Here is a 15,747-nt window from a genome sequence, read left to right as displayed (position 1 = left end):
CTCCTATGAACTGAACTGAACTTCCCCATTCATCAAATAAACAGGAATGATAAGATATGAGAATAGCAGTAAAATATAATAGCTAGCATGGAAAAGAGGCAGGGAAAAAAAAGACATACAAACATACGAAGAGGAGAGACAGCTAAAAGGCACTCCAGAGTTATCTGAAAATTCAAATGTGTAGACATAGAAATAACACAGCTGAAGGATTTGTAGCTCATTCCACCCTCAAGCCGTCAGCTGTCTAAGAACAGGGTGGACTGTGGTGGGTCAAAGCATCCTAATGTTTATGAATTGGCAGTTCAAAAACTCTCCCCATCCAAAACTGGATGAAGGAACAAAGAATTTGCCAGACAATAAACCTAAAATTTCTAGATGCCAAGGTTCTTTTATCCCTGACTCTACCAGATTATCAAAATTAAACCTCTACTACTTAATAACGGGAAAGGGTATTTCATTCTCATAAATGTAACTTGTAGTATTCCTTCTTCAATGTGGCTTTTTCTTCATTTGTCTTTTTTCTTTCTTTCTTCCTAGCTTTCAAAGCAGAAATTCTTTTCATTTTGTTTTGGCTCTACATTTAAACACTCAAAATGTACCAGTAGCAAAAGCATTACTTCAATTCCCACTGTTACCCTTGCTAGAAAATAATTCTATTTTATACTCTGAGCATTCTGTATTGAATTAAACAAATTTTCCTTAGGATTTACACTAGATATGGAAAAAGAATGAAGATAATGTGAGGAGCAAAACAAAATGTCTTCTGCTCTTACTGATTTCAATTATGTAATAATAACATATGCAAATCCAGTATCAGGCCAGCTCAGTACTATTTTAAAGATTTAGTCGGAATAGCTTTGATTCAACATGGCGTAAATTCCAGTATGGAAGTATACAATCTTGTATATATTTTAAAATAAATTAAAGAATCATTATGGGCTCTATTCATCAGAAATGTTATGTCATCTTTCTCCCTAAAGTTGTATATCTGCACTACATTTCTTTCCCTTTCCTACTTTACCCATGATAGGTCCACTACTTTCTATCTATGCCAATGCAATATTTTGCTTACAATGAGCCAAAATCTTATAATTCCTTTGTCTTCCTCTAATAAAATTGGATCTGCACTCACAGAAAAGAAGTTACATTTTACAAAATAATGCAAGTCTAGTAAACCTTGTCTATCTACTCAAAGCTCTTGAAACAGCTCTGAGATTTACATTCCAATGTCAGATGTTTCTTTAACTCCTGCCCAGAAGGGCATGCTGCTATTTAGAAGTGTACTTCAAATAGAGGTAGAGAGTAATTAAAACTAAGATTCCATTTTTATGTTCCTTCATTGACTTGTCTCTAAAACTTCTTCAATCTCCTTGCTACATATTATTCTTGTCCTCAGAATGTCATACATTTTCATTGTGGGGGGGGGAAATGCTCTGTAGTATACGTTGCCAAAGATATAACATTTGAGGCACAGCAGAATAAAATCAGTATTTAATCCTCAGACCAGGACCTGTCAAAACTACTTAATTTTTCAGGCAAGCAAGATTGAAATAAAACTTCCAACCAACTAAATATCCTACACTTCAATTTCCTTAATAAGAAGTAAAAATTTAAGCTAAAAGTAATTAACCCATTTTGATAGTAGCAGCAGAGACCTCTGTGGATTTGGCCTTCATGGAAAGGTTCCTCTGTGGCAAGACCACTTGTGGGATCAGTAATTGGATGCCTACATTTGATATATTTTAGAGCTTCATAATTTAAGATTTCAAAATAAAAATTTTGATATGACTGAAACATAGTCACAGTTAAGATCTATAACCCATATGAATTTTAAAAAGTTGACATTTCAGAAGCCTGAGGTAAGAATGTGACAGAAACCCAAACTGTGCTAACATCTCACCTATAATGTGTCAACACAGCCTGTTGTGATTGAACAGTTTTAGCGCAGCCCCACTATCTAATGGAGCTATCTTTTAAGGCTTCTAATTAGAAATGACAAAAAGCCAGTAGCCCTGGTTGTAGGCTCCAGAGGCACATTTCCAGTTAGTCTCTACAACCAAAAGCCAAACAGTTTGCTATTTTAAATAAATTTTGCATATTATTGTTTTAGTTGGGTGAATGACACACATTTAAAACACATAGTTTTAAATTTTAAAGAAATGATCATGATAGGGGGCACCTGGGTGCCTCAGTCGGTTAAGCGTCTGCCTTCGGCTCTGGTCATAATCCCAGGGTCCTGGGATCAAGGCCTTGTCAGGCTCCCGGCTCAGCGGGGAGTCTGCTTCTTCTTCTCCTCCTGCCCCTCCCCTGCTCGTGGGCTCTCTCTCTCTCTCTCTCTCTCACTCACTCTCTCTCTCAAATAAATAAAATCTTAAAAAAAATGATCATGATATTAAAGCTGAAAATTAAAGACATTTTAGCCAATAACTTAAATACTGATCATATCATGTTTGTTGCATAGAGCTCATAGTTGGCTGGCTGAAATTTATTTTTACTTTTAATTTTTCTGAACTATTTTTCATATTTTCCTTTCTATATCACTGTTATCAGATGCATGAAAAAATATTTTGTCTTTGTCTTTCAATTTTTCCTTTTGAAAAAGAATCCAACAATGCAATTTAAGATATTATGAATTGCATGAAATTAATCATGTTTGTCTTCTGTTGCTATGCAGCCAATATTTTCAAGAAGTACAAAAGAAGGTAAAGAGCTTTAGTGGTGCAGTTCAAAATTACAGATTTCTAGATAGCATTCCTTACTTAGTGTGTATATATTTCACTGGAACAAACCCAAGTCACTGGACTTCAGAGTACACCATCTGGACATGAGAAGACAAATAGATAATGTACCATGAATATTTCCTGTATCTGACTGCCTGAACATATTACCACAACTTATACCTCAGTACCTAACAAAAATTAAAAAAAAAAAAGAGGACAACTTTGTTCAGGTTGTTTTTATGTAAACGTCATTTATGTTCCACTTTCTATACTTTCAGCAACTAAAATTATAACCAAAGTTGTGGAACCAAAAATTAAAGTGATTGAAGGCAGTCTTCAGCCTATTATCAAAACTGAAGGTAAAAATCATGGTTCCTTTTATTGTGAAAAAAATTCCAAATAATAGACTGATTTCTATGAATGTATCTACATTCTTTTTGAAACTAACATGCTAAATATTTCTATATCAATGGCATGCTCATGTAATTGTAGAATGCGGAATGCAAATTATTTAGCAGAGTAGATGGTGCATTCCTAATATTTCAGTACATTTGCTTGTACTTGATTTCATTTGAACCTAATTGGCCATTGCATTAGCACTAGTACCCAGATTAAAAAAATAAGTAAACAAACAAACAAATCCTGAGCTTTTTTTTTTCTGCAGTTGACTCCTTCAGAGTATTTTTTTGTAGGTTTATCTCCAATCTCCCCACATGATGTCTTGTTTAAGAAACTCTTCCAAAAAGTACAGGCATTTTTCATTCAACAACCTAAGAGAGCATTGAAGCTATACATCGATGAAAGCTTTTAAAATTACAACCACATGTGATATATTTTTAAATTAGACCACCAGAAACAGAAGAGGGAATAAGTAGCTGGTGCAGTGAGTCAAACCTTAGAATTCTTAATTGCAATCCTGATCTTCTACCTTTACTGACTACGTTAGCCAACTCCATCCAACATCTTTGATGCCACCTTCATTTCATGTATTTTAATTATTACCAAGGGTCAGACCTTAAGAATGATTTGTTTGTATGTCTAAGCATCTTAATGGGGTGACTTGCCACAAAGAAAACACTAAGCTTTCTTCTTTATTCTGTAAGAAGGATAAAAACGGTCTTCCAAAAAAGGAAAAAAATCATGTTTTCAGTTGAATCTCAAAAAAACTTATTTTAATTTTTTTATTTTTATATTTCTTCTCATTCTCTGAAGTGAGATGGCAATTTCTTGAATATTTTTATCTATTCCTTTATAGGCAAGCCATGATTTACATTTAGATATTGGAAACTTGTATGCAAATTTTATTTCCTAGCTAATTAGTTATTCATATTTTTATTTCTTCTTGAGACCTAAAATTGATATAGTCTTTGAAATCTGTGCTTATTAAAAAAAAAATACTCTACCTATGGCCATTGGATTACTTTTATATTTGGATGAGAATTTGGTGTCTTAAGAAATTAAATCATAGAAATGTTTTGTTGACAAAATGCTTTTTGATCATTTTAATAAAAAATGATCAAATGATCCTTGGTAATACACTTGATTTTAACATTCTTGTACTGTTTTTAAAATTAGATCCCCTAAAATTTTGTATAATAACTTGTACACAGCTTCTATAATCAAAATCATTCACATGTGCTATTCTTGTTTTCAAAGATTCCTACCTTTTCTTTCAAGCTTCTTCATTCAGCCCATTTATCTTCCCAATCTTTGTCAGTGGGAATCTACTGTGTTAATCTTTCTTCAATTAGGAACACAGTGAAGCATCAAATCTACCTGAATTCTGCCTATAAAGGGAACAAGGATGAAAAATGGGGTCATGTCACTTATGTGTTAAAAACTTTCAGTTCAAAAATTCAGAAGTTTTACTTCTGTGTAACATCCTGAAGGAAACAAATAATTATTGTGGCAGCCATTTACAATTGTCCAGCTTTAAGTTTGCTACTGGTTTTTCCTTCTCATTGAGCTTTTGCAGGTCCATTGATGATTCTTGAATTCCCTCTAAAAGTGTTAGACTCCAAAACACAATTTTAAAATATTTCTTATAAAAGGTTAACCTTAACCAGATTATAGAATTAAGAATTAATCAACTGAAATTCATTTCAACAAATGAGCATCTTATTATTGTGCTGGGCACTCTCCTAGGTGCAGGGAGTAAATATGAAAAAGAGATTTGATAAAAACTGCCTTCATAAAGCATAAGGATAGAGGGTATTTCTGAAATTTCAGTTTAGGCTCTTCCAAAGAAATGTCGATTTGGTATTTTATTAACTCATTTCTTGTTCTTAAACTCCTTAAGGGTATTTTCCTTTTGAAATTTCTAAACCTTAAAAACCTGGCCTTGCATTTGATACTCAATATCCCTTGATCCCGTAGATCAAATATTATGGTATGAAGCACTCCTTATTTGAAAGAACAATTGTTTTCACTATTTTAGATTGTTTTAGACTAATTCTGGGTAATGGTGTACATTAACAATTTCTGGACAAGCAAATAAATCCTCTCAAAGATAAGCAAATATAGTGATATTCAACTGTTGAAGGGTGTTAAGGTATGAGTTAAATGTACTGAACTTTTCTTCTCTATGAAATAGTCTTGGTTGACTAATGTAGTAACCAGCTTTCTAACATTCAAAATGATTTTCTCTGGGAGTGAAATCATTTTGTACGTCAAATGCAACACTTGTTTAACTCTTGCATTTGAAGGACTATTTTATTATTAATTAGTAAATTTTTGCATCATTTTCATATATAAGGTAAATACTCAAATCCATTTTCCTATAAAATCTGAAATTCAGTGTCTTTATAGGCATAAAGTTGAGACATTTTAATGTTCAGTCTTATGCCCATTTGATAAAAAGTGGACAATACTGAGTAATTAAAAATTAAATTTAATTTAATAAGGAAAGAGTAATTGATGATACCAGTATAGTCAAGTAAGACCTACACTAGTTATCATTAGAGCAACTCATTTTCGTACATACTGTATGATTCATAAAGTACATAATACCTTGTGTGATCCTACTTTATGACTACAAATAAATGGATGGACTTATGCTAAATGCTAAAACAGATGAAAGTTAATTTTAGCAGCACCCCAGTAGACTGAGTCATTTGTTCTCATAAATACTGCCTAATTTGAAGACAATGGGAAATGTTTAAAACTGATTTCATAAAGCCTGAAACCACTTTGACGTTTGAATAACAGCAGATGTCAAAATAAATTTCCTGTTCTGCTAAAGTTAAAGAACTACTTTAACATGATAATTTGTCTCCTAAAACAATGCCTCAGGACCCACAATGACAAAGGTCAAAATTGAAGGTGAACCTGAGTTCAGACTGATTAAAGAAGGTGAAACAGTAACTGAAGTGATCCATGGAGGTGCGTTATATGTATTTCCTAAAGCCTAGTTAGGATCACTGTGATTATTCTGAAACAGTGTTGGTTAAATATATTGAACATCTGATGTTTTCTGTTGGCTTTTGTTTTATATAAATTGTGGGAATATTCGTTTCATGGGCTCTTCCTGTTAGGTGTTGTGGTTTTTTGTTTTTTTAATTTTTTTCCAGTGAAATAAAATACAATTTACCTTTAATGAAGTTAGAGTAATTTAACTACTTGGAATTAATTTACCCATTAAGTCACCAGGTCCAACAAAACCATCATTACTGTGCATACGTCAGTGATGATTATGAAGTAGAATAATAATGTCAATACAAAGTAATCTATTGGATTTAGAAGAAAACAATGGCCATTGTGTTAAGATTGACTAATAAATCACTGCTGAGACTGAATATAGGGCTCCCACTCTAATGATGAAGAATTCCCTGGATTCTCACTAAATACTCATTCTGCGGTCAGAAAACAAGTATGGCAGTAAGACACGGAGAGTTAACTTGCCAGCTGGCTGTCTCCCTCACCCAAGATTCAGGACATAACTCTACCATTTAGATATTTGTTGATCTGACTCTGTTTGAGATATGTCCCCAAAATGATTAGGATTGAATTCTAAGCCGTATTGCTTTGAGAACTATATTTAATCATTAAAATGTCTAGCTTATGTATCCATAAAGGGCTACATCAAATGTGTTTTTCTCCCTCTACTTTTAGAGCCAATTATTAAAAAATACACTAAAATCATTGATGGAGTGCCTGTGGAAATAACTGAAAAAGAGACAAGGGAAGAACGAATCATTACAGGTAAACTTTGATTCCATATATGGCACTATGCCTGAATTATAAAGGTAAAACCATGGTAAATCTTAAAATAGCTCTCTCTATAAGAATCATGAGAGAAATTGACTAAGTCATTTTCATGGTGGTTACTAAAGTTATTTCTTTTTGGCAGAAATAATATTATTCTTAAATATGCAATCTATGTTTTTCCCTGAATTGGAATCTGTGGACAAATCTATAAGCATGTGTTTTTACTATGCAGACTCATACATGTTATATAATATTTTCACTTAGCTATGTATTAATGAATTAATAAATCCTAGAAGAAAAACCATTCCCTCCTTTGATTTTCTGTTTAGCCTAAGGTCTACACATCTACATACCAAAATATATACAAGTTTGTATAAGACAACTGATCTCTAATTTAAGTAAACCTCTGTGTCAGTCTCCCACCAATGAATTAGTCTAAAATTCTGAATTCAGCTATTTTGCAAGTATTTGTTTAAATGAGCAGTCAGCAACTATGGCCTGTACCACCCACTTATGTAAAGTTCTATTGGAACCCAGTGTGACTATCCCTTCATATAATGTCTATAACTGTTTTACCCTAGAGTGACTATTTGAATCACTGCAACACAAGTCATATGGCCTATAAAGTCTAAAATACTATCTGGCCCTTTAGAGTGGAAGTTTGCTTACCACAGTTTTAGACCTTTTTTAAAAAAATTGTCTTTCTTTCAGGTCCTGAAATAAAATATACTAGGATTTCTACTGGTGGTGGAGAAACAGAAGAAACTCTGAAGAAATTGTTGCAAGAAGGTCAGCATGTCTAGAAACATAAGAATGTGACTTTACTTAAGCTATCTGTTTCAAAGTCTAAAATAGTCTTTGAGGCCTTTTACATATTTTCTACTCTATCTCATTCTTTTGTTCAAATTCCATGCCAACATATGAAAAATGTTCAAAGATAAAGAATGAAACTCAAATGACAGTCATGTTGATTGTTTTGTTAATATATTATATATTGTTCAATAGCTTTAGAAATTGGCTTATCGAAACAGCACCAAAACTAGAGAAAGATCAAGTGTTGGTCTGGAATTCATTGTTAGCCAGATGCCATTATACATCACATCAAGTGTCCTGTGTTTTTATTACGTAAACCAATTTCTGCTATAAACATGTATCCTCTCAGAGGTCACCAAGGTCACCAAATTCATTGAAGGTGGTGATGATCATTTATTTGAAGATGAAGAAATTAAAAGACTGCTTCAGGGAGGTTAGTAAAAGGGAAACGACTAACCCACTTAACAGGTTCTGGAGACTGAGTTCTTCAACTTTTTAAAGACTGAGCATTCAGGTTTTTCTTTTAATAAGGTTAGAAAAAGACAACATGGTGTGTTGTCTTAAGAGATTGATTGGTTCAATAGTAGTTTAAGTAATAATAATGAAAAAATGATTACTAATTTAAACAGTCTTTAAAAAGTTCTATGATATAAAACTTGGGGAGCAATGAATATTTTTTTTTCTTTGATACAGATAATCAAGGATATTTTAAGTATCTGACAGGGGAATATTTTTTAAATTGGTAGTTGTTTAAAGAAGCCCAAACTGACATATTATATTAGAAAAATGTATTCACTGCCCCCAGAACAATAATAAAAGGCATGTTTATGGATTTTTTAAAGTGCATACATCTAGCAAAAACAAAATAGTGCATTTAGTAATTTTCTTTTCCAAACTACATTCCTGAGAATGGATATTTGTTTCTTCTAACAGTTTGAATGATAATCTATAACTGGAGATGGAAATTATTTTGCATATGAAATTAATCTTTAAAGTATGGAATGTTCTCTGTCTATGGCATTAAAAAGACCTACTTTTAAAAGCAAAGGAGAAAAAAAAAGAATTCAAAATCTTACACAAACTCTAAATGATAATTATTTGAAGAAACAGTAAATGCTAATAAAATATAATTTGGGTAATTGGCATTTGAATAAATGAACTTTTAGTTCATTTTACTAACAACAAAAGTATTTAGACGACAACTTGCTTCAGAGAAACAAGCATTTAAATTATTCAGAAAAATCAAATATGCTTCCTGAAATATACTATGAGTTGAGAGACACAACTACAGTTTGGTATTCATCCAAAATATCATCCAAGATGGCTTTTCTGCTTAAATTTGTATCCCTCTGTTCAAGAAGATGTAAATTCTCTTGGAACCATACATATTATAGGCAATTGTTTCTTTATTCTTTATTTTAACCTAGGTAAAAATCTCTTTATATAGTGTTGAGACTGTTCAGCGATAGTAAAAATAAATTGACCCAATGATTGAATTACCCCTCAATAGAAAAATATGTGTCTGAAAAATACAAGATTTAATTTCAGACAGCAGGGAGTGTGCGGCAAAGCCAAAGCCATAAAAGAACCAAGGTTTTCTGTATTATCTCACACAGAATTCACCATCTACCTACAAATGTTTAACTGTCTGCTAGGAAAACAGGGATTTGAGGGAAGAGGGGAAGACATTATGAAGATTAAATTGAATTCTTTTTTTTTAAGTCCTTACCATAGTAAGCAGCTTTGTAGAATGGCAGTGCTTTCTAGAGAATGAATCATTTAGTAGCTCTACCTGTATATACATTGCTTTACTTTATTTAGGCTTAAACTTCAGGTAAGTATGTTTTCTTATCCTTTAATAAGCCCCGCTTAACAAGTTGATTATAAACAAGGAACTAAGTACATAACAATAACTTCAGGCAAAAGAAAATATATCTGCTACAAGAATATGATATTTTAATTTTAGTTAATGAAATCTTTCTTTAACTCCTGTTTTCTTTTATCCCAGGGGGTGGATTCCTTTAGTTCCCAATATCTGGTTTCTCTACATGTCTATAAAGCATTAATTTCCACAATGCCACATCCTAAGTTTTTATCAGAACATTTCCAAGGTTTTTTTCACATAGTAAAGACAATATAAGCAGTCTAGTTACTAGTATAACTCATATATAGCTAGTATAGTTCAGTATAGTTACTGAACACTAATTGGACATGGTAGGTTTTTTCCTACCCCTGTAAAATCAATGGGTCATCACTGAGTTACAAGTGTCTAGATCCTGAGATACCTATTTACAAAGAAGCTGCTGTGAGTAAAGATTACATCATGCAAGACTGGCCTTCGTTTCTTCAGAATATAGATAGGTGATCTCTATCCCAACTACAGTCTTCATCTCAAAAGTTTGGAGTTTTCAATCTAGACTGTTCATAGTGGTACATATAGTACATTCTGATGAATTGAGTGTATTCCTCAATTATTTTAGTCATGACTAGTAACATGGCTAAGTGGTCCTTTCGGTACCAATATTGTGGTTTATCACTGAAGTGCTTCAGGGCCCTTACCTCAAAAAATGTTCTCATGAAACACATAAAATTTCATGCTTAGGTAAAGTTACATTTACTGAAACTGCTAAAGTAATTAAGGGAAAATATCAACCTATAGAGAAAGGAACAAAGATGTCATTTTGGATGATTTTGACAAATCTGCCAATACAAAATGTAAATCCTGTGTAGAGAATAGGGATCAGCTTATAGGTCTGGCTTTTGATCTGGGCTCCAACTCAAACTACTTAAGTAAGTTGATTCTTTTTTTGCTTTGGTTTCTTCTTCTGAAAATGAGGATAATAATGTTACTTATGTCTTAATGAGTTAATGTATGGAAAGCGCTTGGAATAATGCTCGACAAATACAAGCTCCCAGTAATGTTAACTATTATCAGTATCATGGCCAATTATATATACATAATAAACTTATTAATATAAACTTAAGAAAGTAGTATTTTACACCTAATTTAAATTTCTGAGAGCCATAGCCATATAAATATGCAAAAGTCTTATAAATAATTGGGCTGAAGCACTTTGCATATATCATGAATCGTGGTAGAGAGGGGCATTTGTGTGGGATCATTCATATGACTGGTTTATCTTCCCACATTTTGTTTCTTGAAGCATGACTTGATACGACTCTCATTCATTTTGAGATAGCAGAGAGCCAGCCACTGGGAACAAATCTGACTTTCTGCGCTTTATTCAGGCTTTCTTCTAAAGATTTTTTTTTGCCACAATTAATAATTCTTATTTTACTAGTACCATAGCAAAATAGTAATAAATTAACAAATTACTTAATTGGGTGTTCATTAAGTGGATGCTGACAAGTGTATGAAACAAAATCTGAATGTAAGTGCTTGTTTTGAAATGTAATGTTATAAATACTTCTGTGACCTTGTTTTAAATTATACAATAACTGTTATTTGGAGTTTAATTAAGTCCATTATAAACAATGGTCTTAGTCACTTAAAGATTGAATCCATCTTTTCTTGGCTGTATTTTATAAGCCATTATTCTGTTACCAAATAAACCTGATTTTCAAGAAAATATATCAATTGGAGCATATTCCATAATAATCCTATCTCAAACTTTCCCCTATTATCCAATGTAATGAGGTTTTCTACAGTTCTGTATGATAGTATTAACAAGAAATTATAAATGGTTATACATCTTATATTTTGTGGGAAAAAACATGTTGGAAATGTGCCACATAGAAACAAACTTATTTAAACATTTTAAAAATGTTTCTAGGTGACATACAGCCAATATACTGTTGGTGGTAGTTTCTTGCTTTACTTTTTAACAGAATTTCAGAGAATTGAAAAAATATATATAATAGAAAAATTTTGACTTGATTATTGGGCATAGATAATATATAAAAGCAAGAAGTCAAAATTCAGAGAAAAAAATTTTTAAAGGTAAGCAGAAAAATGAAGTCACTGTAGGAACCACATTTACACTTTGATCTTAAGCATCCGATAGCAGAGTGACAATGTGAATTAGGTCTTGCTGATGAGTTAAAGAAAAAGAAAAACAAAGAATTGGAAAATATTTTGTAACTATAACAAAATACTGCATAGTTATGAAACACTTGAAATTCTTAAATATGAAAGCTTTTATTATTTTTAACTAGTTAATATTATAAATGGTCTTGTAGGATTAGAATTAAATTTGCAAGTATGTTGGCACACATTTCCTGAATTGCATAATATTATATTTCTAGAGTTACTAGGACAATGCTATTTGTTGTCCTCATGTTCTATAAGGTAATTATGAATTAATTTACAAGGAGAATTTTACAGAGGCAGAATTCTGATACATCACAAATAGGAATGACTGGATAAATGACTGGAGCTCTCTGAGAAGATACTTCTGCTAAACTTTATATAATGTTAAATATCCCTTCATCATAAAGCAATGCTTTTTGTAAAACAGGTGAAAACATCATGTAAGTCACTTACTCTATGCAAAAATGATACATTATATGAGGCTCCAAATGCCATAATGAAACAATGTTTTGCAAATAGTGAGCATTCATTATGATATGTGGAAAACAAATGTCTGTCTTTGGCCAATGAAAAAGTCTCGCTGTTTCAAAAGAAAATCTACATGTTTAAGTGATGCTTATTTTAAAACTTTTTACTTTTCTTTACTTACGGTCTCTTGTCTGATATTTGCCATAATTTCAAGTATTTCTAACTACAACTATTTAATTTTAGACACACCTGTGAGGAAGATACAAGCCAACAAAAGAGTTCAAGGTAAATGTATTGATAGTAATGTGCATATGGGACACATGTTTTGTTATGTTAAGAGAAGTCAAAGAATAGGGTTTTAATATATTTTATTGGACTTTGCTGTCTTTTAGGGAGAAAAGTTAGCAAATTTGAGTCAAAGTATTTTGATGATAAAAATCAGAAAATAGATTATTCATTCTCTGCACTGTTAGTAAAATCTAAGGATAACAAATGTTAAAGGAAAGGCAATTATACTCACATAAACTGCTAGATTTTTGGAAGCACTGAGATAGACTCAAGTAGAGTTAAGTTGAAAAGAAATCTGTTACTATGAGCCAAGAAAAATTTGGTTGCTACCTGAACTCTCTAAAAATGTTATTATTTGAGATCAGGCTACAGTTTGAAACATAAGTAAATTAAAAACTGTACACATATAGTTATTAATATAACTTTGTACAAAATTTTGATACAACATGTAGATTATGCACATGTATGTATCACTCATGCACTATAATTTTCTTCATAACCATACTTATGTTCATTTTCTAATCTTTCACTTAGGTTACCTTGCATTCGGGTACATTACATAATCAAAGATTTTCTGTATAGAAATTAGAATAAATTACAAGTTTGGAATTTTTTAAATAATTACATATTAATAGTCAAAAAATTGCAAGGCTTATATATGCATTATAGGTATATCTGATTTTAAGCCAATCTAATATAGACATTTGAAATAAAAAATCAATTGCATAGATAATTTCTTTTTTATTTTTTTATTGTTATGTTAATCACCATACATTACATCATTAGTTTTTGATGTAGCGTTCCATGATTCATTGTTTGTGCATAACACCCAGTGCTCCACGCAGAACGTGCCCTCTTTAATACCCATCACCAGGCTAACCCATCCCCCCACCCCCCTCCCCTCTAGAACCCTCAGTTTGTTTTTCAGAGTCCATTGTCTCTCATGGTTCGTCTCCCCTTCTGATTTACTCCCCTTCATTCTTCCCCTCCTGCTATCTTCTCCTTTTTTTTCTCTTAACATATATTGCATTATTTGTTTCAGAAGTACAGATCTGTGATTCAACAGTCTTGCACAATTCACAGCGCTCACCATAGCACATACCCTCCCCAATGTCTACCACCCAGCCACCCCATCCCTCCCACCCCCCACCACTCCAGCAACCCTCAGTTTGTTTCCTGAGATTAAGAATTCCTCATATCAGTGAGGTCATATGATACGTGTTTTTCTCTGATTGATTTATTTCACTCAGCATAACACCCTCCAGTTCCATCCACATCATTGCAAATGGCAAGATCTCATTCCTTTTGATGGCTGCATAATATTCCATTGTGTATATATACCACATCTTCTTTATCCATTCATCTGTCGATGGACATTTTGGCTCTTTCCACAGTTTGGCTGCTATAAACATTGGGGTGCCCGTACCCCTTCGTGTCCCTACATTTGTATCTTTGTGGTAAATACCCAGTAGTGCAATTGCTGAGTCGTAGGGTAGCACTATTTTTAACTTTTTGAGGAACCTCCATACTGTTTTCCAGAGTGGTTGCACCAGCTTGCATTCCCACGAACAGTGTAGGAGGGTTCCCCTTTCTCCACATCCCCACCAACATATGTCGTTTCCTGACTTGTTAATTTTAGCCATTCTGACTGGTGTGAGGTGGTATCTCATTGAGGTTTTGATTTGAATTTCCCTGACGCCAAGTGATGTTGAGCACTTTTTCATGTGTCTGTTGGCCATTTGATGTCTTCTTTGGAAAAATGTCTGTTCATGTCTTCTGCCCATTTCTTGATTGGATTGTTTGTTCTTTGGGTGTTGAGTTTGATAAGTTCTTTATAGATTTTGGATACTAGCCCTTTATCTGATATGTGCATAGATAATTTCTAACTGAAGGTTTTATCAGGGATTTCTTCTAAACATCCTAATCCATCCAGATTTTCAAAAGAACTACAATCCTCAAATTTTAAATTATTATTTTCATATACTTTTGATCAAAAGATAACCTTAATTTCATCATCATAAACAGAGGATATGACCAAGAAAACATAATCTGATGTTTATTACAATAAGAAATGATGGTCTTTATAGATATAGTCATGCACAGAATATCACATTATTAAATTCTAAAGTTTCATCACATTTACAATCTATGTGTTCTCCCTTCTCCCTCTCAGGATCTAGAAGACGATCAAGAGAAGGTCGTTCTAAGTGAAAATCCAGTAACCAGACAACAAAGTTTATACAACCCTAAATGAATAACCTGATCTTAAAGGAAAATAACAAGAGCCACATTGACTTCAGGAAATGAACAACCAGCACAAAAAAGCATTGAACACTTCTGAATACAAATTTCATCTTTTTTTTCTCTGAATGAAATTGTGGGGTTAGTCTCCTGTGGGATAGGAACTGAAGGAAATAGAACACCTTACATACAGGTTTTTACATCTTGACATTAAAAATTCTGGCTAACTTTGGAATCCATCAAGAAAAATTCTTGTCAATGCATTTATTACAACTTAAATCTCACATTCCATTGAGAAGATTGAGCCTTGAATCTAAGAGATAGATAAAATGTATGCAAGCAGGTACCTCTCCATGGGAAGCTAAGTTATAAAAATGGGTGCTCATTATTAAAAAATAACAAAATGTTTACTTCAAAAGGCTTTGCACATTTCTAATACAATGTGGGTTTACCAGTAAATTATGCTATTTCTACAACCAATTTTGTACTCTTGAAATGTTTGTCATATGCTTTTTGCAATACATATTTTTATCTCAAACATTTCAATAAAACATTTTGTTTCAGTTATAAACAGAATTACTGTTTATACTGTACTTTAAATTGGGTAGTTCAGAAAACTCAAGGTTTAAATTAATAAGTGGTTTGGACTTGGGAACAGGACTTTATACCTCTTTTTTATAACAAATACTCATTAAAGGGAATTGAATGAATTTAGTGTTTCTTGAATTTTTAAAACTATCTGTTATATAAAGAATCATTACACAATGAAGCAATCATTAAGCCTCAACTGAGTGCCTAATATAACCCTAGAACCATGCTAAATTGTGAAGATCCAAAACATGAATCAGTTAGGGTTCTCAAAGAGTAAAGAGACAAATCACCAATAATTCACAATGTACCATGAGCTATAGTAGAAGAATAAAAAGTACTACACAAACACCAATACAGCAATCAATTTTT

The 15,747-nt window shown here is 32.5% G+C and overlaps 1 protein-coding gene across 10 annotated transcripts in view; it reads left to right on the top strand.

The window, feature by feature from the left end:
• POSTN (periostin) overlaps window positions 1-14,757 on the top strand; it is a 34,068-nt gene extending 19,311 nt beyond the window's left edge. For 2 of the 10 annotated variants that reach the window (XM_088022194.1, XM_028105513.2), the window contains 5 exons: window positions 6,012-6,101; window positions 6,831-6,920; window positions 7,638-7,715; window positions 12,502-12,543; window positions 14,720-14,757. In XM_088022194.1, coding sequence (XP_087878320.1) covers window positions 6,012-6,101; window positions 6,831-6,920; window positions 7,638-7,715; window positions 12,502-12,543; window positions 14,720-14,757 — 338 coding nt within the window. Of the gene's footprint in view, window positions 1-2,998; window positions 3,080-6,011; window positions 6,102-6,830; window positions 6,921-7,637; window positions 7,716-8,088; window positions 8,173-12,501; window positions 12,544-14,719 lie in introns of all 10 variants that reach the window. The other 8 variants (XM_028105496.2, XM_028105501.2, XM_088022193.1 and 5 more) reach the window with 8 other exon arrangements.
• The last annotated feature ends 990 nt before the right edge of the window (window positions 14,758-15,747 follow it).

This window comes from Eumetopias jubatus, unplaced genomic scaffold (assembly GCF_037043125.1).
Source record: "Eumetopias jubatus isolate StellerSeaLion01/CBP00866 unplaced genomic scaffold, mEumJub1_p1.0 scaffold_3, whole genome shotgun sequence".
NCBI classification, from domain to species: domain Eukaryota; kingdom Metazoa; phylum Chordata; class Mammalia; order Carnivora; family Otariidae; genus Eumetopias; species Eumetopias jubatus.
The sequence above is the reverse complement of the archived record's forward strand: the minus strand, read 5'-3'. Positions and strand labels throughout refer to the sequence as shown.